This window comes from Drosophila bipectinata, chromosome 2L (genome assembly GCF_030179905.1).
Source record: "Drosophila bipectinata strain 14024-0381.07 chromosome 2L, DbipHiC1v2, whole genome shotgun sequence".
In the NCBI taxonomy this organism is placed as follows: Eukaryota; Metazoa; Arthropoda; class Insecta; order Diptera; family Drosophilidae; genus Drosophila; species Drosophila bipectinata.
This window is the reverse complement of record NC_091736.1, coordinates 21,486,049-21,511,090: the sequence shown is the minus strand read 5'-3', so window position 1 is coordinate 21,511,090 and position 25,042 is coordinate 21,486,049. Positions and strand designations below refer to the sequence as shown.

Genomic DNA, 25,042 nt, shown 5'->3' with positions numbered 1-25,042 from the left:
CGACGATGATGAAGTCGTGGCCCGAGAACAGGTGAATGAATTTGTGACAGCCGCACAAAGGCAAATGATGTATTGATAGCATCTGTTTTGGGATCAGGACCAGGAGCAGGCGGATGAAGTTGAGAATGGGATTGGTGAAGGGGAGGAGACGGGTGGGGGACAGGGCGGGGCAAAGATTGAAAAGAAAACGGCAGCCAGAGCGGCAGGACATCTGACCGGATTGGACTTGCCAGCCGATGTGTGCCCCTCGGCTTTGTTGCCAGTTGTTATTACTGCGGCTTTTTGTGGCCGTTCTTTTGTGAGAGGACAAATGCAAATTGAGGGCTTTACTTTTTGTTACAATTTGTTTTCTCTCTTATGAGCTGCTTCAGATCTCGAGTGTTTCTTTTCGAAATTCGAAATTTTCGCGGTGCATTTCTTAGGGGAATCGAAGAAGTTGAAGTTTTGGCAACCTGTATTCTCGAGACAACAGCGAAGAAATGGGATAGTTTTCTACACGATAGTTGAAATGAATGATTGATTATAAATAGCTGATATAATTTAATAGTCTTAATAAAATAGTCTTTGCCAAAATTAATTTTTTAAGATTTTTTGAGCAAAAAAATTTTTTTTTTTTTTTTAATGGAAATTTAAATTTTTAAACCATATCAATAGATAGAATAGAATAAGTTAGAAATAAAAAACATTCTTTTATAATTTACAAAACCACAATTTATTATTCATAAAAGTGTGATATTATATTATTTAAATAAAAAAAAGTAGTAAACTTTTTAAATTATTCATATATTTCATGTTTCCCCTCTTTGAAAATTGTTTCCACAAAATGTTAAATAAAAAAATTAAAATAAAAAAAATTGATTCCTTCGAGCCGGATTTGAACCAGCGACCTATGGATTTCTACACTTGCGATCATCTACAGTCCACCGCTCTACCAACTGAGCTATCGAAGGTCTATATATGGACGGCTGCTAAACGAGTTCATGAAGAGCACAAGCGAACGCCACTTATCGGAATAGCCGAAATTAGTTTATTGGCTGACGGGTGGGGGAAACGGCCTTTGCTTTTTATGCAGAGCCAGCAATGTGAATTTTGAGTGTGAGGCCTGATGGTTTTCGACTTTTGTGTTTTCTTCTTTTTCAGACAGATGAAAAGACGGCAACGGGTGTAAACAAAGACAACGCGTATCGGGGCGACAATTAACGTGGCCACCTAGTAAACGCCACTCGTGAGTCATCCTCGCCAGGGAGCTGGACTTGCTGTATATATGGCCTGTTTCCAATCAGCATCGCCTGTGGGCCGGCAAGTGAATCATGCCTCAGGCGCGCAGAAGGCACGATCGGCCTTATCAGTCAAGTGGCGGGAAGAACTCTCCTGGAGGCCTGGAAGGGTCCCCGGCAGTGGCAGCACTCGGACAAAGTGTGCTCCGATAAGCCAAAGGGCCAATTTGGACGGCCGGGACAAAAGGCCTAGTCCGGTGAAATACTTAACAAACCAATTAGGATGCCAAAAAATGCGGCAAGTCATAAAATACAAAAAAGACACCGAAAACACGAGAATCTGCCTCTCTCTATATGTGTGTTAAAAAATTAGAGATGCGAAGGTGACGGTCCAAGTGGAGGGTTTATTTTTAGACCCAATAGTATTTGTTTGGAATATTCTACGAATTCGATAGCTATGTTATTTTAAAAATTCTTATAGTTTCAAGTTAGTAAAGAGCATTCATTAGAAGAAGTAGTATCTTCCAAAATATAATTTTTGGGTTCGACTGCCATCTCTGATACCCACTGGCTATTGGTCAAAAATGTTGGCCAAGAAGTGCATTTGAGGAAGCTGAGCGAAATATCTGACAGCTTACGGATAATTACAGCCAGAGAAACACACACACACGCACATCCAGGTGCCGGGTCAGGGACAGGTGAGAGGGCGCAGGAGGGCTAGCGCCATGAGCGGCAGCTTGTGTGATCCATTGAGCAAGGTCCGAGCTAGGCTGTGTGCGTGTCGATCGATTGCTCGAAACGGCTTGTTAGATAAGGAAGATGATTCCTGCGGCGAGGTCCGAGGGTCTGTGTTTTTTGTAATTTGCTCAGGTATGTTACAACAAATGTTCATAATTTTTAAGAATGACTCGGAGCAGGCTCTCGGCCTAGTTGCTCCCCGCCCCTGCCGAAATCAGTACCCTGTTTTGCTTATCGCCCGACTTCGATCAGTTGGTCGGCTTGGCTCTTGATCTGGGTATTAATTTCCCGCTGATTGAATGAATTTTCCCAGCAGTCAGTGGAAAGCGGTCCCTCAGAGTGGGCGTTCCCCTATCAATCGCCAGGATCTGGCAGGGCAAAGAAAAAAATTGCCAAGTTCCGAGGAAGACCGCCTGACACTGCTTTTGGCAAGGACCCATGAGCGGACTCTATCTTCTCGGTGTCCGCCCGGCTGTGTGTGTGGCTCGCAGTCCCGTATTGCCGCCTGATGAGTCATTTAATTGAGCCGAAGAATACACTTGCCACATTGCAGCATGACCAGTGTAAATTAATCTGCTCTGCCTCTGCGATAAACCTTGAGGGGAAAAGGTCCCCGCGTGACTCATTCGACCACTTTCATGATTCGAAATCGGATGAAATGAGAACGCCGTGCATCTCGATCTTAGTTTCATTGAGGAGTGTAAATACTCCAATCGGTCTGACTACAATTAGAAAAGGGTCGTTTTTAGATTAATAGCCGAGTCCGGAGAAAGCCCCGTTCTTATCAGCCGTTCTTCTCGTACTCGTTTGTATTTTAAATTCATTATTTTACTTTGACCTTGAGAGAGCATTGATTTATTTTTTACTCACTTCGAGGAACCAAACTGTCCGGCTCTTGTGTAATTCTAATTCGCTTTCAAGTTTTGTTGAACTACACTGTGAATACGTTGACCGCCTTATCGGCATCTAAGTTCACTCAGCTGTTCGAATAGATTCAATGGCTCTGTGACATTCCATTTGCCAGCAATTTGTTCGAAGCTGGACAGCTTCTAGGAAAGGTGATATGCAATCGAATCGCTATCTTCCACCCGATCTGGCTTTTTAGCGTCACTTGCACTGGGTCGGACAACAAATTACCCGTTGAGTCGTGGCTCCGCGTTTGGTTTCGCCACCTGATTTGTTTAATATCAATTTATTTATTTTTTACTCGCCCCTAGTCTTTTATTTAATCTAAACTGCGATTCGCAGTTATCGTAACACGTATGGACGCATACCTATGGCAGTGTTGTTTCTTCGTTTAATGCTGCGATAAGCATTACTTTTTTTTTTATATATTTTTTTCTTCGTTCAGATAAGCCAGCTAAGTTTTCCGTTCGCCCCTCGACGTTCATCACCTTCGATAGCTCAGTTGGTAGAGCGGTGGACTGTAGTGAGAGATTCGGGTGCAATAGCACAGAGCAGGCATCCATAGGTCGCTGGTTCAAATCCGGCTCGAAGGATTAAACTTTTTTATTTAAAGTTTTTTATTATTTTTATTTTTGAACCAAAAGTGATCTTTTTTATGAAATAAATATCTCTTTAAATATCTCTTTAAATATCTCTTCTTTTTATTAATGTACCCTATTTTATCCCGTAAAAATAAAAAACCAGCTAGATTTTTTTAATAAATTGTTTTCTTTTATATTTTTTCTTTTCCTTCTCGCTCTCTTCATCGTCAAACATATGTTTTGCTTTTTTTAAATAAATAAAATAATAAAATTTATATTGTGTGAAAAGTTTGCATATACAAATCGTGCTCTGCAACATCAGGCACGAATAGATACTCCTCTTCCGTAGATTTTATTTTTGTGGTTTTTTTTTTGTTTTGTTTCTATTAATTTATCCAACATGCTGAGCTTACTGTTACTGCTTAATGGCTAGGTATTAATTAACGTTTACGGATTTATTCGAGCTTAGCTTAGAACGCATAACGATGTAAATTGGTATTTCATATATTTATAGACCATACGTTTATATTTTGTTTAGGAATATGCTTCCTCATTTATACAATTACGTTTAGTTGATTTCGGAACGAAGTTCAATACCGATTCGTCGATATGTTGGCTTATGCTTACGGATGAATGTGTGGTGTTCTGTGTGAGTTGCGTAACATTGCATATAAAGTATATAAGTGTTTAATACATATAGCTACAGAACCTAGTTTCAGGATGTGCTCCGTCGTCCTCTTGCACTCCCGCTTTGATGCTGCAACTAGTTAATTTACAACGGATTCGCTTTATAAAATTATTAACAAAAGGGCTAGTAGAACGTCATTCTCTCCACATACAATTACATAGACACTAATTATTCGCACAGATATAGTATTTTTTAAATAATAGTAATTTTATACAATTTGTTCAATTGGTCTCCCCCTGTCGAATTTTCGCTAAGCTTCCTCTTGAACAGCAGCAGCGCACCATCGGATACGGAGGGATCTCGTGTATCTGATAGATTCGGGTGGGTTCGTGTGTTTTTGGGGGCGTGGCGGCTATTTACAGTGGACTCGTGCTCTCTTCCTTTATTGATTTCCCAAGGGAATACGGCTCTGATCTAGCGTTTTCTCCAGCCTGGCTGGGGAAACTGACAGAAGCCCCAAGGTAAGCGGGCGGGTGGGCGTTCGGGCGGTTGGTGGATGGCTTTCTGGGTAGGGGCGTGGCTGCAGCCTGATATATACTCGTACGTTACGATTAAAGTCTAACGATTTACACTTAAAATTCAAATATTCAGTCCATTTTGTTTGCGTTGTGTTTAAAGCATTGACGGCTTGGAACCAAACAGCATTTGATGCTCTCTCGCTCTCGCTATCTCTTCAATCTGGGAACCGGCTCCGGTTCCTGCTGCCGGTCGCTGGCCACTCGAATCTATCGACAGCCGCACCCCACCACGGTCATCTCCTGGTAGTTCTTCAGCACCACCGTACTTTGGTCATTGAGGTACAGCATGGCCACGCTCTCCAGCTGGGTGGGAACGCAACACGCCTTCGGCACCTTCCCGGGGTTTAGGTCGTTGACCAGCATCTGCACCACCGCGTGGTTCGTCGAGTTGAAGTGGTCGGCCAGCGGGAAGGGGCACTTGCCGTGGCAGTAGTACGCGTCGTAGCCTGGTGGCGCCACAATCCAGTCGTCCCAACCGACGTCGGAGAAGTCCACGTAGAGCGAGTGGCGCCGGCAGGTGTCGTCGTGGTTCTTGCGGCGTCGATGGTGCCGACGGTTCCGGTTTCCGCCCTTGCCACCTCCGCCCCCATTGCCACCGCCCTCCGACCCAGACACGTCACGGATGGAGCGCGCCTTGTGCCGCCCATCGTCCGTGTAGGTGAACAATAGTGGCTGCTTGTGCTGCCACTGCTCGTGCGCCTCGTCCGCGCTGCGACGCAGACGCACATGGGGGTGCGGCGCCGGCTTCAGCGAGCGGACGGTCCGCACTTCCACCAGCAGTCCGAAGTTCCGCTGCGGCTCCGCCAACCACCGGTCCACGGCCGGCTGGACGTCCAGACTGACCGTGTCCGTGCTGTTCAGGCGCACCGTCTTGGTGTCTAAAAGCAAGTAGCTCGGCTCCCGCTGACCCCGCAACCCCACCCGGGTGATGTCGTAAACGAGCACCTGGTACCGTGTCCGGTTGGCAGACGTCGACCTGGCCACCGCCTGGAAGCTGAGTGCGTCTCGCGTCAGCTGAAGCTCCGCGGCCTTCAGCTTTTCTTCGGCGGGAATGCTTTTGACGTCAAAGTGCAGCCGAAACCGGTGGTGGTGAGGGAATCGATCGTCGATTTTACTATCTGCAAGTGAAATAAAATGAAAAATAGGCAAATGAGTTTTGAAATCATTAAATATAGACTAAAATAAACTTCTAGAAATCTATAGGCTGTCTCAGTTTGATTAGTTTTCCTGACACTATACATAAAAGCCTAGAGCGGAAAAGTCTGCTGACACTATAAAAAGTGTCGAGCGGATTCCCTTTAAAGTATTAAAAAAGTAATCCCGCCTAAACCCACACTGGATCGGTGAATAAAGATATTAAATCCGGTGGATCATGTGCAAGTGCAAAGGCTCGATCAGGGGGATATAAAAACGGGCTCAGATGTCCGGCCAGCTGATTAGACACACCTTCGGACACCGTCTACCTGAGCTTGGTAAGTACCCCCTGCTTAATACACCCACACTTGAGCGTGGAAAGTGCAGGGAAAGCCACCAGCAGTTTCGGGCATCAATCTGGGACAAAGGGTCGACAATCGCACGTTCCAGTTGTCCAGCCGCCTTTTTACAACTGGCGCCTGTGCTAAAGACCCTGGCCCACCCCAGCCTACCTTCTCGGATCTATATATGTACCATGTACATGTGTTTATGTATCCCACAAGGTGAAAACGCTGCACAGCACACTTGCCCAAAAAAGAAAATCTTAATTTGAATCGATGCCGCCGTCGGCGACACCCTCAAGTGCCACCTACAAAGAGAAGCGAGTCGTAAACTCGGTTCTCAAACCGAAGATCGGAGATCGAAAACCGACAATTCGGCACAGATGCGGACCAAACTGAGCCGTAACCGAGGCAAACTCGACTCAAAGACAGTCGGCTTAGACACTTGGCTTTAGGATCTTGGCGTTATTTGGCATTTTGCATTTCGGTTAGGGCCCAGCTATCAGCTACCTGAGCCCTAACTGCTTTATTGTTCGAGTACTCTAATCCTGCGGAAAATAATGCGAAATACGCTTTAATAATAATTGTTATTTTTACAAATACAATATAAAAGCCATTTAGCGCATGCGCTAAACGTTACTGGTGTAATTCCGAGGAAATATTTCAAGGTCACGTTTGGGCTGACATCGCGGGTTGGGCAGGTAAAAGGACACATGAGTGTCCTTTCGGCCCACGTCTCTGGTCCATTTTGGACAGCCGCGGAAATTCCGCGTGATTTCACAGCGCTTGCGTGAATGATACAGGTCGGGTTCGCCAAAAAGGACAGAACGCGTCAAACGCAGGTATGCAAATCGCTTAGATGAAACGGAATTTCAGGGAAAATCCTGGATGCTCTTCATTCGCATTTTTGTATCGGAAAGTACGTGGTGAAATGAGTGAAAATCTTAATATTCTGTACACGATAAGTAGGAGCCTTTGGCGACGCGGTAGCAGGTGGAAAGTCTAGGTAAGGAATACAATTTAACCCCTTGCTAATAAAACGATAAAACTACAATATTTTCATATATTCAAATATATTGGTTAGTTCCTGAACCTAAATGCAAATATTTATACGATTTATAAAACAAATCGCTCGAAGAGTTAGAGGAAAAAACCTGAATGATCTACATTTGATTGAAATTCTTAAGATCGAAGTGGTTTTTAGATATTGCCAATAAAAATCTATCTTTTTAAAAGCATACTTTGATTTTAGCAGGTTTCAATCTAAAATTTTATTTTCTTGTTTTTTTTTTTTTATTTTTATAAATGTGATTTGAATATATACGATTTCTAAGGGGATATGAAAATCTGGCAAGTCAGATAAATCTTTAAAAATGCATTTGACTAACGTTATTTTAAGTTTTTTGTAAGAAATGTAACGCCAAGAAATTTCTAGACCATCATTTTATTCTCTTAATAGGCCCCTTTATATTTCAAATAAAAAAATTATTTGGAAAAGGACTCACCTTTGTGTGTAAAACTTCGTACTGTGTTTGCCGACTTAGTCAGTAGTCCTGGCTTGGGGATGTTGACCGAGTCCAGCTCGTGGCCCATGATCTCGGCGTAGAGCTTCTTCATTGCCTCCGGGATGATTATCTTGGAGCGATCGATCTTCGGCGGGCGTTTCATGTTGAAAAGCGAGAGCAGGCTGTTCTCGATCTCGACTAGAGTGGAGGGATCCGGCTTGAGCTTGTCCTTGATCAGTTCCTTTTTGCTGTAGGTGGACGGCCCCTTCTCGGCGATGATGGCCTCGGCATTGGCCGGCACCTTGATGGAGGCCACCTCCTTGTCCAGGACCAGGACGGGCTCTGGTTCTGGCTCTAGGTGCTCCATGACGCTAGACTCAGCCGTCGATTGATGAGATTCTGTGCTGGGAGCTGGTGGCTCCTGTTGCTTTTTGTTTTGATTAACTTGTTTAGTTTTCATCTGCTCCTTGACAGCCATTTTGTTGGGTTTATTAACTAATTGTTTAGACTTATTTTTGGAATTTTCTAATTGGTCTGTTCTTGGTTTATGCACTTCGTTAAACTGTCGGTTCGCGTCACTTTTGCTAGGTTTCTTAGCCTTGTTTTTGTTGCTCTTTAGACTTTTACTCAGATGGCTTTTATCACTATCACTGCTGGTGTAGAGCGGTTCGTTGAATGGATTAAATGCTTTTGCTAATGCTGTTTGTTGCGGTCCAGCTGGCTGCTTCTGCTGCGGCTGCGGCTGCTGTAATATCTTAGGAGGAGGCGCTATGGCTGCGATGAATCTCAGGGAGATGTCCTCGGTGCTAGCAACTCGAACGATCGTTTGAAAAGTCGCCAGCACTGCGAGGAGTAGAAGCCATGCGCGCATGGTCGCTTGCAACTCTGAAACGAAACAAAAGACATGGGTTAAGCGACAGCCAGAAAGGGTTATGCACTATGCTATGCCGATCTGAACCGATCGGGATCGGTTCGGAGTCGGTATCGGTATCAGTATCGTAGGGTGCGGAACCTCTCACTGCTCTTTCACTCAAATCTCACTCGCTCACTCACGCTCAGGTTCACATTGGTGCAAGCGGGACGACAGGAAGAGCCCGACTCTTTGTATCTGACAGATACTATCTGTCTGCAATATCTGCGAGTGTGTCTGTCTCTCGGTGTGTGTGTCGTGTGTGTGTGTGTTGGACGACGTGCGCTGCTCGACTGAACGAGCCGTCCGATCTGGTCTACGGATCGGTTATTCTTCTTCGGCAGGTAAGAAGCGTCGACGCTGACGTCGACGCTAGCAGAAGCAATGACGTCGACGACGACGGCGGCTGCGGCTGCGGCTGCGCTTCCTTTTGGCCCATTTGAGATTGAGACGAGAGAGTGTAGCGCCTGCCCAAAAGTTTTACGACCCACTGGCGTGAAAGGTGCACCTTAAAAAAATGGTTGCACCTATCCCTTTCTCTCGCTTTGTCTCTTTCTCCTGGCATACCCCTTTCCCGTGCTCCGACCTCCGGCACAAGTGTTGCAATTGCAGGCGGACATTGCACCCCTTGCACTGACACTCGATCTTTTGGGCCACCTCGGCATACCAGCTGAACCGTTTTTATGTCTACTAATAGAAATTCAATCCAATGCACTAGCACCCAATAGCCACCCTATACCCCATACCCCATACCCCATCGCCAATCGCCCATGGCCCATCCCCCATCAACCACCCCCAACCCCTCCTGGTTTTTGGTTATTAGAGTAGCTTCGATCGCCGTATTTCACTTATCGCTGCGCTTTGATTTACAAACAGGCGGCAAATGCACAAAAAGCGACACAAAACGAACTTATCTGGAAAATTTATGAAAATTATTAGAAGTATTCTATATATTTTGGTTATAGGCAATAAATTTCCCAGATTTTATCTCAAGATGAGTCCCGGGCCCGGACCAGTTGGAAAAAGGTAAACGAGTCACACACACACCGGGACATATCCATGCCAGCACCCATACCCGCTCACGCACACAGTCACCTTGAACAAATTACATGTTGTTTTTCACATAAAGATTAACATCTTATCTTGTACTAAAAAAAAAGAAAATTTGTTATATGACAGGGCGCTTAGGCGTAAAAGGAATTTTCGAAAATGGTTAAATTGGAATCGGGAAATTGGAAAAGATGGCACACGCTGGGGGGTGCACTGAGCGCCGAGCACCAAGAACCAAGCAAGAACTCGAAAATATGAGTATTCCGGGGGAGAGCGAATAGATCTCAGGGCCTTGATAAGACGGGGCTTGAAATTGGGAAAAATTAGGAAAGATCGGGGAGATACCAGCCTGGGGAAAGGGTGAATGAAATTAAATTTCATAAATTTGTTTATGATTTGTTCATAATTTGTTGTTTGTTTTTAATATGTTCCCAGAATTCCCAGTCCGTGGGCTGTTGCGTGTGGTTTAAGTATCAGTTGGCTGTATATATATCGTGGTTCTACGATTTCCACCTCTACCTGACCGACGTGTGATCTGCGTGAGTCCCGACCGGGGGTTTCCCCTACGCGACTGGTCTTCGATGAATGCCTGGCGCTCCCTGGAATTTCCAAGCTCGCGGTCCATTCAGCGAATCCGTCAGAACTATAAACCAGATAGCAGACACCAGACACTAGATCCGATCCGACTGCGTCTATAAATCGCACTCAGCTCAATTCGAGTTGTGAAATGTCGCAAGCCTCTGCTAAAGTTCAAATTTCAGCTCCGTGGCAGCACCGACAATCCGAAATCAGAAATCCGAAAGTGTTTCGCAAATTGACACATATTTTTTGTCATTAACGTTTCAATCCGGTTACCCAATAGCCAAGATACTCGCACACCAGAAAGTGAGGTAAATATTAATTTGGGAATCTATGCCACACAATGTCAGCGATTTTGGATCGGTTTTGGTTTTGGAGTAATAAACGCCACCGTAGTCACCCATGGACACTCACGCATCTGAGCGATACAAAGGACTCTATACTCTGTTCGATTATTTATGTTTCAGGATATTTGACATTTTGTTTTGTGTTCGTCGCTTTTTATGCCCTTTCAAGAGTTCGTGTTTCGACTTTTTAAAGGACGCTCCCATAACTGGATATTAGTTCTGATACAGAAACAGAACGGTATCTCATTGTGCTGGCCAACAATAGTCGCAGGGGTTCTAGGAATTCGGCTGACAGGTGCCGAGGTGCACCCAGGAATTATGATATATGTGGGGAAAATATTGTGATTAAGCGTTGCCGAGAGTGGCTTGGCAGTTAGCTGGCCAGTGAGGTGTGAACCGCTCACGCCCCATTAGCGGGAAATACAAGTGATTTGGTCGGATTAGAACTTGGCTCATCTCAATTAAATTTCGTTTTGGAATCACATAATTGCAGAACAAATGGTGGAGTTCTCGGAACCGACTCCGCTTTATTGATCAGCATAACAAGTGCTGCGAAGCCCGAGTTCAATTTCATATAAATGACCCTGAACAATTAAATTCCAAAAACTTTAGTTTCGAATGTCCCCCGCCGACTGTGTTCACACTTTTTGGCCAGAACACAATGTGAATGCCACATGCCATCGACATGGTGATCCAGCCGAACAGCGACAAGCATTTTCAATATCAAATTAACTTTGTGATATCAAGTGCATAGCTCTCCTTATGCAATGAGTCAGTTCTGTGTTCGGTTCTCACAGCAAGTTCAGATTCGGTTCACCTCCACCCCATTGTAACTTCTTGTCCACAATTTACATAAGCTTACTGGGCCGATTAAGGTGGCCGCGGGAAAATCGGGAGAGAAGTAAGTTGGGAGCGAAAAAAAAAAAAAAAACAGGGGACCCGGAGACCTGGGGAAAACTCAACCGGGCAGGGCTCGGCACTCACCTCAGTCTTATAAAGTTTCCTATGGTCGAGTGATATCGCCTGATATTAGATCTCCGGGGGCCCGTATCTGTAGCTTAAGTCGAATATTGATACGACATGTGTTCGGTTATTAATTCGAAAGCCGTTTGGGCACCGCCGGCGCAGATATCGTATATGTATATTGTATATTGTCTGTTGATGGATTGCCCGAAAAGCCAGCAAAATAGGAGCGCGACCAACTGTCTCGTTCAACTGGGCTGACACTTTTCGTTCCACTGAATTTATGACGTCTGGAATCGGGATTGGAATCGTGATCGAGTCAGGGATCGGGAATGGGATCGGAGTGGGAATCGGATCCGTAATCGCAGCGAGCGGCTTTTGGTTTCACTCGGATTCGGATATATTTGCACAATTTACAGATGTTTATGGCATTCGAGGCTTCCCGTTTCGCTTTTCAAATAAATCACGTTTGTGTAAATATCTGATAGGGATTTTCTTCGCCACCGCTTTTTTTCTTTTTCTGTTTGCCTGTCTCTTTCTTTGTGTGGGCAACTGCTACTGTTACAATTATTGTTTTTCCTTCTCGCTTTCGTTTGGCTTCTGGATCCGAGTCCGAGTCTGAATCTAAATCTGAATCTGAATCCGAATCTGCCTCTGTTTTCGCCGCTGCTTTGCGAAGCTTCCGCTTGCGATAATTGTAGATGAAGCTGAGCCAGTTCTTGTTGGAAATAGTGTTGCAGCATTCGAGGCGCACCGCAGGTCGCTCGAAGTGAGTGGTCAGAGAGGTGGCAGCGGTCAGGACGCCGCGGCACATGACATGTATCTGACGGAGGCGGATGCTGCACTTGTCATCCAGAGGCTCACTTTCTAGCCATTGGCGGCGATCCGCTCCCGCGCTCTCCCTGGCAGCGGGCTTGTGTTGTCTCTGATTTGGTTTCGGTTGTTTCAGCTGCCTTTTCTGCAAACAGTTTGCACGTTATCCACATAGTTCCAGTTGACACACTCACACACACACAAATGTTTTTACTTGTTTCCGAATTTTCAATTTTCCGACCATCCGAATTTGAGGCGGACTTTACACACTAGCCGTAGCTGTATCTTCAGTATCTCCCAGTCTTTGAATGTATCTGTAGCTTTATCTGTTTGTTGAATTATTTCGAATTTCGTATTCACTGCTTTATTTGCTTTGGCTGTCGGCTATTCGAATTTCAGGGTTTCCCTTTACAACCCGTCAGTTGACATTCCAAACACCCAGCATCGGCACGGCATCAGCACCAGCACCCCGCACACCACACACACTCTCTGCACACTCTGCACACTCGGCACGCTTGGCACACTCACGCACCGTTTATGCATTAATTTCTTTGTTTACCGATTAACGTCGATCAGTGATCATTTGTGATTTCCGATCCGGGGCTTCACGCGTCGCGAAACTGTCTAATTGTCTCAGTTTTCCTTAAAAGCTCCCGCTAGGAACTTTGGCTTGGGTCTTCAGTTTTGTCAGTTCTGGTTGACAGTTCTACGCCAAAAACGCCGCCGCTCATTGCGTTCCGTGCGGCCCAATAGATTTAAACTCGATCAGCGCTGTTGGACGACTAACGCCTTTCTGTCTACCTCTACCTGATTCAGACACTCAGATACTCGGTTCGGATACGGCCGTTCGCACAGATACAGATACATTGCCACTTGGTTCGTTCGTGGCTCGTCGTCGTTTTTCTTCGGCAGTTCCACTTGAGAGCAAATGAGACTGCCACTCGCTCTCCGCGTCGGCTCGGTGCCCTCTCTCTTTCTTCCCGGAGCCCACTCAAGCTTAGTAGGGGGTGGGCCGGGGGCTGGGGCTTTCGCCCAATCTCCGCCAGCTTCATTATCGTCTTCATTATCGCTCGATCATGATCACGCACTCGTATAGCGCCAGTTTCTCGCTTTCCCAGCCAGCGCGACGTCAAAATCCACGGACTACGGCGACGGCGACGGCTACGACGACGACGTCCTCCTCGCTCTTGAGCCGCTCACACGCACACACACAAACGGTTAATTGGTTGACGGTCAGAGCGGTCGAGCTCTGCCGCTGTTGCTGCATTGAGTGATTCTCTCGTCGGCAAGAATCTCACTCAAGTCGGAGTGGTCCTAAGCTTTCATCTTGGATTTAAGGAAACTCGAGGGGAACTTGGATTGTATCTGCAGATCTTTTAACCAAGCTAATAAGGTACTTTGGAAATCTTCAACGGGTTTTTTGAAGTCTCAAAAAGAATATTTTTTTAAATGTTTAAATCTTAGCAGTTTAATTTTGATTCCCAAAAAAGAATAAAAACTGTCTCCTGTCTAGAATAAAAACTGAAAGGGTAGTAGCTCATATTACGTATACCACCCGTGGGTTTCAGAAACTTTTAAGGCCCGAATTCCGCAAATTAATTCATCTATTATGATACAACTTTAACATATTTTTCAAAACCAAACACTTTCTATTTCACAAAGCCTCCTACTTACTTTAAAACTCTTATGAATGTACACGGAAAAAAATGACTGGCGACAACCGCGCTTCTGAGAGTAGCTCGTCTAAGGCCCTCGGGTGCTTCTTTCCTCGCCGCACGAGCGCAATGAGCCAAGAACAAAACCAAACTGTCTCGCCTTCCTGCAGCCGTCCAGGTCTGCGATTTGAGGTAGTCGAGCCAGAGGCTGCCAGCCAGCCAGGAGACGGATGTCGGAGCTCGATCCCATGCCGCACATGCCATGGAAGCTATAAGGCGCCCACAGGAGGGAGCGAGAGCCCCGAGTCCACATGCTTACTCTCCTCAGAGTCAGTGTGTGCGCTGAGCGGGTGTGTGTGTTTGGGTATCGAAATCCTTGGCAGCAACACAAACAGAGAACGGAATCAAAAAGTTTGGAATTAGTATAATTTTATTGGTCGGAAGGCAAAAGGTAAAAAAGAGCAGTGGCGGCGGCAGCCATAAGAACGACACTTGCTGGCTCTTTCGCACCTGCACTCACAGATACTCGACACTGCACCACACCAACACTAACACCTGCACTTAAATGCATTTTAACTGCCTTTATTGTTGTTGGTGTGGTTGTGCGCCCCTTCCCTAGCCCTTCTGCTTGTTTGTGGAGATGACTCCTCGCTTCTTGGCCCGGCACACCCGCGCATGCGCACCCCCAACGTGACTGGCGCACAAAAGATTGTATGTGCAGGCTGTTACCAGCCGAGCAGGTGGCGCAGCCCAGCCACACCGACGACGCTGCTTTAGGCCTTGGTAGGTGGAGCTGGCCCTGCAACAAGGGCCCGTAGAATTCAGAAAAACTTTAAAACTATTCGGAACAGCTTTGTAGCTTATTGTCAAGGTGTTAGGGATAAAACATTTACAAAAAACACAAGAATTTCAACATTAACGATTAAGAAACATACCTTCATAGTATATAATATATGATTTTATCACAAAGAAGTAGTAAGCTTAATCCTTAGATGTTTAAATAGTTTAAAATGAAAATGATGAGGGGTAAGAATTAGGAAAACAAAAATAGTCTAAAGATGTCTGAAGAAGACCTTAAGATGTTTAAAATTACACAATAACTAAATAATTTGCACAAAAGTAAAACGCAACCAATGGTCAACCTCTCGTAAGATCTCCGACAAGCTTGGAGGGAACCCTGCCCATTTGTGGACTGGCGTCGTGTACTGGTCGCGCCGTCTGGGCGTGGATGCTGGCTAAGTGAGACTGGAGCGTTGCCAGACATTCTGGCTATCCTCGCGGACACACACGCACTCGCCCAGCAGCCACACATGGCAAGCTGGCGCCAAGCCTGCTTAAGTAGCCTTTGTTCCTGTTCTTAGCTTGTCGCCGTCTGACCGGCACTTGCTCTTCCCTACTGACTTCATTGAAATTTTCAACAAGGAATCGAATTACGCGGCACTTTCAAGAGCTGAAAGAGGATGACCCGCAAAGAACTCATTTCTAAAAGTAAATAGACTTGGAAGCTAGTGCAAACGTTTCTTTGAGGGAGAAACGTTTCTCCAAATGCCTATTCAGAAAGTTCCAGATAAGAAACCTGTCGTCAGTTTGGCTGCTCAAGACGGCATGCTCCACCCCTTGGGTTCTCGCTGGAAACCCAAAAATGATTCATGCTCATTGGCGCATACAAAACTCCGCTGGCTCAGATACAGATGCACGAAACACAGATACAGATACACAGGCGCAGACGGTAGAAGGCGGGCTCCAAAGTCCGCCGAGATCCTTTTGTATGTTAATCGTCCGTCCAATTATCCGTCCCTCAGTTCCATCTTTGTATCTTTGCGTTTTGTAACTTCGTGTGTGTATGTGAGCTCCGGTCGGCGGGCTTGTGTTGGCTGTTCTGTGCTCCTCCTTCGTTTTGTTTGGTCTCTTTGGCCGCTGGTTCGTGCCCACAACTCCGCGTTGCGTTCTCCCTCTCGCCTCTCTCTTTCTAGGCCTGCCACTTTCTCGCTCTCCCCATCCACTCCCCAGAAGATAAACAGATACAGATACATTTGCCTTCTGGAATGCTGGCTCATCTCCACTCACTTTAATGGCATTTTGTTACCTCGGCCTGGTCCGTCTTATCGGAGTCGCAGTGCCTTTCCTGCCCTTGCGGGCAACCAGAGATCGAGTCCTTAAATGGCTGTCCTCCTCGCATACCCTTATTTTAACCATCACTGGCCCTACTTTCACCGGGACGTCAGCTAATGCGAAATCTACTATCAGCTGCAGCTCATTTATCAATTGCAGCCCTCGGCTCGTGTGTCATTTATAAAAATTAAAGGTCCTTCCCGCAGCAAGTGCCTGGCAAAAACAGCACTGAAAACTAGCAAAAACTCCTTGACACCAGGCCGAGGACTAGACGCCGCTGTCTACTGACCCCATGCCAGGTCCTTGGCCCTCGCCCTCGGACACAGCAGGATGGTCACATCATGATCCCTTCTTGCGTTCTGTTTTCCCTCGCACGCAACGGGGGCATGAGTCCTAATTGTCTTCAAAGAGTACGTTCCTATGAGAACCTGCCCCTACAATGGTTGTATAGGGGTTTTTCTCACTGTTCCGGACACTTTTATGCAAACTCAGAAAGTATCTAAATCTTTATATCTATTGCCAATGTCTGCCTTACGTTAAAGATCTTGATCATTGTTGTGTGTTGGACTTATGTTGGTCTGGAATACCTATTATAGCACGTGGTTTTTAACTTATTTAATAAAAACAATCAGTCGAATAAACCAAATAAGAAGTAATTGAAAAAGGTATGAACTCTTCTATGACTGTATTTGCTTATGGTATGGTAAACCCACCTCGGATTATGTTGATATTCACTGAATGGCATCTTGATAAAAAGTCATGTGACTCTATATCTAATACCTGCATGTCCTAATATTTCCTTTTATAATTTCATCTGCTGATGTGAAGGGTCATCTCTGCCAATATTTTAGTGCTCTCCTCCAATTAGGAAACATAATATTCCCATGGTGGGACGCTCTAGAATTTCAGTTGTTTGTATTCAGTTCACCCCGGCGAACGGGCCTCATTAGGCATCCTTTATTTGTGTCCATTGGCTTTGTTTCGCCGTGGTCGGCTAGCTAATCAATTACCTCGAGCCGGGCGAACAAAAGTCGTTAAACAATGCCGCTTGGCACGTGGACGCCCGGCAGTTGAGAGCCTTTCACCGCCGCCTGCCTTCAACTTGATGGAAAGGTGACAGTCACAGTCACTTCAGAAGAGGCGACAACGAGTTACAGACACAGTTACCGGCCACTGCCACAGATACAAAACACATAATTATAATAAGAGAAGAGGCAGCCGCAAAACTGCAGCAAGCAGGAATGAGCCTTCGATACGATCCGAATCCGATTCCTACGACATCTTCAATTGTTGCTCGACTGGCTCGGACCACGGGATCTTCTCTGCTTTGTCTTTTGTTCAATTAAAACGTTATTATTGTGTGTTTTGTTTTGTGATGAATGACAAACTGGCTGTAAACTGCAACTGGGGACTCCAAGTCTAAGTTCCATCTCGTGAAAGCTGATCCTGAGCGTTTTGTCCGGAGCGGGGCATGGATGAGGGTTTCTGTTTGGTTTTTCTTTGGTGTCCGATCTTGAGGTAACTTGATGCCTGGCGATGTCCCTTCCTTTGTTGCCGGCGGAATTGTTTTGTTTGTTTATAAATTGGTAACAAAGCCTCCTCCGCTGGATATTGGCCCTCAGAAGGATCGGCTTGATTTATGCATTTTTGATGGTAACCCGATGCCGAAAACAAAATACCCTGAAGCGTTTTATTAGCGCCGGCTAATAATTTGCCTGGGAACACTGCATCGGGGATCGTTTAGGGATTACTGGGATATAAAAGACTAAATGTGACATGTTTGATTTGAAACAGTGCTTTTGTATTTTTGTAACATTTAATTATCGCATATAAATGGGAATACTTATTTAAGTTTTTATTGATCTTAGCGAGGTCTGAAGAACTGCTTTCCGGTATAATAGATCTCTCTAATATAGTGAAACTTGAAGTTACATAGCTTTAAAATCCCTATAATACTTATATTCCAAAAATTGATAGCTTTGTATTAATGGCAAATCCTTTTTTTTGCCCCAAAAGGACACTGTTTGAAATAGCAAAGAACATTCTTCCATTCGTCTTATTGATGGGGGAGTTCATATGGGAAGTGGAGAAGGAGCCAGATGGCTCCACTTTATAGAAACAGTTTGAATTCGAATTAACCCAGCGGGCAGTCCGCGTAGGCATTAAAAGTCAATTGCAATTAAGTTTGGCTGAGCAGCCACGTATCTTTTTGTGTCGGATGTGTGAGAATATCAAAGGAGGATGCCTGGATGGGCTCGGAGCGGCCCTCTCGAGTGGGCCACAAATTAAATTGTTCCGGGGAGGGCTGGGATGGAAGTACCTTTTGGACTCCGAGTAGGGGGGGAGGACTGAGCGCCATCGATAAAACTTAATAGCCACCATAACTGTTAAGGCGAATTGCAGCGCGCATTTAAATTTATTACTAATAGGGTGTGAATTGCAACAAAACCAGGGTGGGGAAGGGGGTGAGTGCAGCAAGTGCAGCAACAGCATGCAGCATAATCGAAAGGGGTGCTAATTGATAGGCCTTTGATCTGCAGCCTCTATTTATTTACAGCGATTGTAAAACAACAAATCGTACATAAAACAAACATCAGGCGAGCAGGGGAATGAGGAGTACTTCACGTAATCGCTGTGGCAATGTCTGGGCCCGGAGTGGGTATGTGGGTGTGGAGGAGCGGGGGCGGGCCTGCAGCCAATCCGTTCGCTGCACATCAAAATCATCATTAACACCGAAGTTGGGTCCCTGGCTCGAATCGACACATTCGGGTAATGGTCGCATTACCGTCAAGTGCCCGGCGGAAGGGAGACATCAAATTTTATGATTTCATAAATATTTAACCGGAGTCTCAATCTCACTCAACTCGCTTTCGGGCAGGGCAGTCAGTAAGGGGCGAGGGATCAGTAGTTGCTCCCTTCGCCGCACACTCTCCCAGTGAGAATACCTTTGTTTATAGAAACTATTTTGGAACTCGCGGCCCAGAACACACATTAATTTACTTTGTCTACGGGCTGTAAACACTCGTTTCACTTGCTGTTGCTGTTGCCAGGCTCTTGGCCTTATCTCCTCGACCATTTCATTTGCCACCGTATAAACTGATCGTAATGGCGCAATAATCGCCACTTACAAAGATGTTGCTTAATATTTATTGTCGATTTTATGTAGTTACACTTTGATTTCAGGGGCCACTCGTTCAAGTGGGTTATTAAATTAATTGAACTCGAAAGTGAATAGGCATGGGTTAATAATTACAAAACGTGTGTTGAAATATCGGAAATTGACAATATATTCCTTGTTTTAAAGATGTTTCCTGATTAATGAATCAGAGGTCCAGATTAGAGCTTTTTGAATTCAACAATTTAGGTCTGGGCACCTCATGGCCTCACAGCCATAAAGGTAGACATGAAGTTGAAAAATCCACTTCCTATTGGCATCCTTTTGCCATCGCAATCTGGTCAGGGAGTAAACATCGGGCGGTTCATAAAGTTATGTTACATTCTCCATGCTCCTGGGGCACTCGAGTGTTACTGACTTTACGAGCAAATCAAAAACACCATAAAATAGGCAAACAGATACCCAGATAGCGCTCCATCACTCCAATCCGACCCGATCAAATCCAAACAACATCGGGAGCTAATTCCGAACACTTTGTTGCCAAGATGATAAAATCGTTTGAGAATCTGTCACCTTGTCGCCATAAATTCAACACTTTGGATCCAGTGCGAAACCACAAAGCAAATGCAACACGAGGTGGTGATGGTGATGCAACTGAAACACCAGCAACTAAAACAACAAGAACAACAAAAACAGGATCAAGTCAAGAAGAAGAGTCTGGGAAGGCATTTAAGTTTACATACTCGTAGTCTCGTAAATTGTAAACAAAATTATTGCAACGATTGCCAAATTAAGTGCAACCGCAAAATGAAAATCAATTTTTGCAAAACGCTACTGTGTTTGTTTGTTCAAGCAGCTGTGTGGTTGGTTCTGCTGCCGCCTCTGCTGCTTCGAAATGCAATTCGGATTGAGATACATCGTGACCCAAAGAGAGGGATGCGAGTCAGCCTCGATCCCATCAATATTGATCTATTTTTAGTGGAGCTAAGCAATCAATAACTTGTTTATTTATAAGGCTTATGTTTGACATTGAAAGTAATTTATAAACCTTGTTGTCTGCACAATTTATAACCTGCTGGCCAACTCGTCAGCCAGTTAGCCAGCCAGCCAGTCAGTTATTTACAAGATTCATTCATAGGGAATCCGCAACCCGATCGTCTCATTATCAATGCAATTGTCTTCGGCACAGATGTTAACTGTAGGACCAAAAATGGTCACAGTCATTCATGTCAGGCAGCGGCAAAGGAGCCGCGGTTGATCAGTATGCAACATGGGGCAGCAACATGTTGAGCAGCCGCAATGTTGCCGCAACAATTCCGGACAATTGCTGCGAAATGTTGCCACAGCCAGCTGGCATCTTGTAAATGCAACGCATGACAATGAACGAAAGAATTGCTCTCCCCAATCCGCATGCCGTCGGCCCCATCACCAAGACTCCTTCAGTCTTCGGTCTCCCATCCCGATTTGGGCAGGACAGCTATTCTCCGATCTGTTCTAGTCTGGTCTGGTGAATGGCTCTCGCCCCCTGGGTAAGAGGCTGGCCCGGCCCAGCTGGACGAATTACTGACTAGCTGGCTAGCTGACTGACTGACTGCCAACAGTGCTTATGAATGGAGCTTTTGAATTGGTGGTTACGGCGTTAATATCAATTCCGATGATTTCAGAGTTCATTATAAGCAGTTGGTCAGTTGATCCCACCTGACCAAAATATAATTTATACATATATCATTTAAAAAAATTTTTAGAAAATTGAGTTGAAAAGTAAACATGAAAATTATTGTTACACCATTTTATATTACTAATCATTTGAAGTGTTCTCGTACAGAAACTACGTTTGTAACCGTCATCTCATTCATCCAACAAAAGTACTTTAAGCTTTGTAACTCAACATTTATGACATCAAAATAATGCGCTAAAATTGTGTAATTAAACAATTAATTATTCCTGAAGAGTCGGCCCTTTAAATATATATATTTCACTTGCTATTGGAAAAGCGATAAATCAAGACTCTCCAGCGACCCATCAGATCAGATGGTCGCATCTCGGACATGCCATCTCGGAGCGCAGCAATCTTCTAATTTCGCATGCAGCCTCCGCCGCAGACTCGGTCTCGAACTCGGACTTGGACGCGGACTTGCCTCGATTGCCAGATCGCGTGCATTGCTCATATATGGCAACGGGGCGCGCATGGCGCACGTTTTAATTAGGATAATGAGTTGTTTCCGGGCTGACATCGGGGCCGGAGCAGGAGTAAGAGCAGGGACTCCTTCAACGGCCAACTGCTCGGATGGTCAACAGTCAGTCCATCAGCGGTCGGGCCATATATGGAGGCACCATGTTGGAATTACAAATCGTTGTAAGTTTAATTAAAAATTAATAAATTTATGAGTTGCCATACGCATTAGCCATGCCAATTGTCTGGGCCGAAGCACTGAGATGTGGTCAGCAATGTTGCAATGCTGCAATGTTCGCTTTTATTTATGACTGCTCCTCCGAGAGAAGGAGAGACGGTCAGGCGTCTATTCGGTGGTTTCTTTTCTAGGTTTTGCCCATGTCCAGTGCACTGGAAGGAATTTATGATTTTCTATTATTTCTATTTTTTTTAATAATTTGTTAAAGCCGTTAAATTCTTAATAAATTTCCATGCAACTTAAATATCATTGCTTTTAAGTTAACAACTGGGTACGGGAAAGAGAAAAACTAGCCCCAGTGTAGGGTCTGTAAGACATTATAATAAAAACAAGAAAGAACGGCTATAGCCGACTATATTATATCCGGTACTCATTTTCCATCCACAGTGTAACTAACCTTTATAGTTTAAAACCTTAAAACTTAAACTTTAAAGTTATGGATTCTCAGCAACAAATTTTTGTTGAATACTTTTGCGCTCGGGAAAAACAAACATAAACAGTAGGGACGCAGACTAAAAGGTCTATAATTCCTCTCAAAATTATCCGATTGGTCTGCTTTTTGGAACAGTTTGGCATCAAATTTTCCAAATACATAAACGAACTGACGCTACAAGATTTCTGTTTTGAGTGGGAGTGTACGTGGTAAAATTTTGACACAAATTTGATCTGCACAGATATCAATTTCCAAATCTGATAGTTCTATCTCTTATAGTCAAGAGATCCACGCGTTCGAAATTTTAGCTCTTTTGTATGGAAAAAGGTACATATATACTCGTATATGATTGATGATTGAAATTTGATTTTAGTCAAACTACAGAAATAGTTTGGCATCAACAGTTTTTTAAAAATTCTCTTATAGTCTTTGCGATCTACGCGCTGATACGGACGGCTATATCGACTCGGATGTTGATGCTGATCAAGAATATATGTATATATGTACCTTAGGTCGCAGTTTATTCCTTATCTATGTTACATACATCTCTATGTTCCTTATCTATGTTACATTTACACGAATAGAATATACCCTTGTACTCCACGAGTACCGGGTATAAAAATGTAGTTTTTAATATGAAGATATTTTTCCAGTGTGACTAACAAGAGGGAGCCAAACAATCCGCAAAAGACTTCAAGGCACACCGCATGCCAGTGAGGAGTGACGCGCCCTTTGGCCACTCCAGTTGACTAATTACCACGGCAATCAGTGGCCCAGATTTGAATAGCCCCGAATCGACGAGTCTGGAAATGTTTTCGGGGGCATCGTTCACAGCTCGACCGCTCTCAGCCACGTAGGTGGCCCGGCGGGAACTCCTGGATATCGGGCGGGAAAGAGCCCAAACAAATACTAAATATTAGCGCTTGCTCTGTCAACGCTGGGGGATCGGACTCGGAGTCGGCATCGGCATCGGCATCGGAGGTGGCGCTTAGCCGGCGTTAATGACGAACTGATCTCGGGATCGCATCCGATCAGATCTCTTCTAATCGACGCCTGGCAATACAGAGGCTCTTGCAGGGGCGGGCACTCGGAATGATGTTGTTTAATTGCCGCTCTGACAGACGCACGCATGTCAAGTACAAATCAAAGCGAAAATTACAAATAGATACGGATTGAGCGGCAGACGCCGGTGCAGATACTAGATACATCTATAATTCGGCCGGGTCTAGCTGCGTTTGCGTTAATTTTTTGTTTATTGGGCGGTAAATATCAAAGTTGAGCATAAATCAAATGCTAGCTGGTACATATCCCACGGATACAAATACAGCGGCCGCTGCAGATACTCGGAGATCCAACAAAACCGATAGTTGACTGCGTGTTGTTGTTCTTGCGGGAAAACTTTAATTTTTTTTCGATTGATTTTTGGCTGCGTTAATTTGTACGTTCTACAAAATGCAAGTTGTATCTTGTATCTCACGGTCTGTTTGTTTGTTGTTTTTGTTGTTGCTTCTGTAATTGTTGTTTGTTTGCGTAGCTTGTACGCTCACTTGGCTCTGGCTTCTGTTTAGTTTCAATAACCATTTTCCAATTAACACGAAATGCTTGTTTTTCACGTTAATTAATACCAAAATTTTATCAATATTTGCAATAAAAATCAATCAGCAGCTTTCGCAATTAATCAACATCAAAGCGAGGCGCTGCCCCACTATCACCGTGCCGTGCCGTTCCCCCCGCTCGGTCCGTGCCCCTCTTACCTGCCGTATGAAAGATACAGCTGCAAGCACCGACCTAGCTTCAGATACACTCCAAGAATCATCAGAATGAACAATAAGTTCAGAAATCACCAGCGGGCGCCACACTTTTCTGCGTCTTTAGCGCCTTTTGATATTTTCCTTCCAATTCTATAGTTTTTTCCGTAACCTTTGTTCGCCACGAGTCTATAGAACGAGATACACTTTTCTTTCCGGAAAACTCCTGCTGCTTACACAAGCAGTATATAAGCAAATTAAAACTATTATTATTTGGCTTGTTTCAGATATAGAAATTGTACTCGATCAATCTTCGCAAGTAATCTTCGGAAATATATATCCCGATTTATGAGTCGTTGAGTAAATTATGACGACGAAAGTCTGTCAAGGACAGCACAGCAACCAGGGAATATTCAATGCTTATTCTAAAATTTTAAGAGGCCTTTTAGATAGTTTTTCGTCCTTATCAGGTATGGCTGCAACTTCACAGTCAATTCAAAAAAGCTTTGGAAACTCGGATTTCTCCGATGCCACATTTATAATATTTACCGTTTTTTGTAAGACTTCTTGTTTCCAGACATTAATAATAAACATTTACGAATATTTTAAGATTTATTTTGTAACGACTAAAGATTTCTTAGGGTTCAACCTAAAAAGAGTTATGGAAATATCATTAGTTAATGATTCAGATCCATTTGCAAATCAGATACGACAGTTTTGTTTTGTAAATCTCTTGACTTTTCATGTAATAGCATCTTAAATAAAATTAATTTTTTTGTAACAACATATATTCTTTCAATCCAAAATGTATTTCTCTTTTTTCTTTGCAGTTATTGAACGTTGACCCTTTAATTCGATAGTTCAACACCTGGACCGACACCTCGGCTGGCTGAATGCATTTCGAGCCTCCCACTGCCGCCTACTTGAATTTAGCCACAAAGCCGCCCAGCACCCACAGTAGCCACCCACCCACCGGCAGACACTGGCCAAGCGTTGAAATCAAGTGCATTAATTTATTACACAACAAGAAAGGAAAGCCAACTTCTGGCGGATCCGAAGTTGATATACCCTTTCCGTTAAAAACGGATATATATGTATATATCGCAAACATCGAATATATTTGGCTATTAGGATATTAGGAGAATATCATAATAAAACCAAATTATTTTGTATTACAATACAAAATATTAAAAAAGTCCCAACTTCTATCTTAAAAAATACCAAAGTCGGTATTTTTACCAAACACCATTTCCGATCGTTCAGTTATGTGGCCGCTAT

At 44.4% G+C, this 25,042-nt stretch overlaps 1 protein-coding gene and 2 non-coding genes across 4 annotated transcripts in view; 1 reads left to right on the top strand and 2 right to left on the bottom strand.

Annotated features, from left to right (window-relative positions):
• Positions 1 to 859: 859 nt before the first annotated feature.
• Positions 860 to 950, bottom strand: TRNAY-GUA (transfer RNA tyrosine (anticodon GUA)). Its single transcript is given in 2 exon segments — positions 860 to 895; positions 914 to 950. It is a non-coding gene; the product is annotated as a tRNA-Tyr (tRNA).
• A 2,398-nt stretch (positions 951 to 3,348) lies between these two features.
• TRNAY-GUA (transfer RNA tyrosine (anticodon GUA)) lies at positions 3,349 to 3,454 on the top strand. The gene is made up of 2 exons: positions 3,349 to 3,385; positions 3,419 to 3,454. It is a non-coding gene; the product is annotated as a tRNA-Tyr (tRNA).
• Positions 3,455 to 3,769: 315 nt separating this feature from the next.
• dpp (decapentaplegic morphogen) overlaps positions 3,770 to 25,042 on the bottom strand; it is a 36,561-nt gene continuing 15,288 nt past the window's right edge. Inside the window, exons 1-3 of one of the 2 annotated variants that reach the window (XM_070276893.1) lie at positions 11,499 to 13,086; positions 7,629 to 8,513; positions 3,770 to 5,766 (exon numbers count right to left, since the gene is read on the bottom strand). In XM_070276893.1, the coding sequence (XP_070132994.1) occupies positions 4,856 to 5,766; positions 7,629 to 8,499 (1,782 nt within the window). In that variant the 5' untranslated portion in view covers positions 8,500 to 8,513; positions 11,499 to 13,086 and the 3' untranslated portion in view covers positions 3,770 to 4,855. Of the gene's footprint in view, positions 5,767 to 7,628; positions 8,514 to 11,498; positions 13,087 to 25,042 lie in introns of those variants that run through there. The other variant, XM_043213720.2, reaches the window with a different exon arrangement.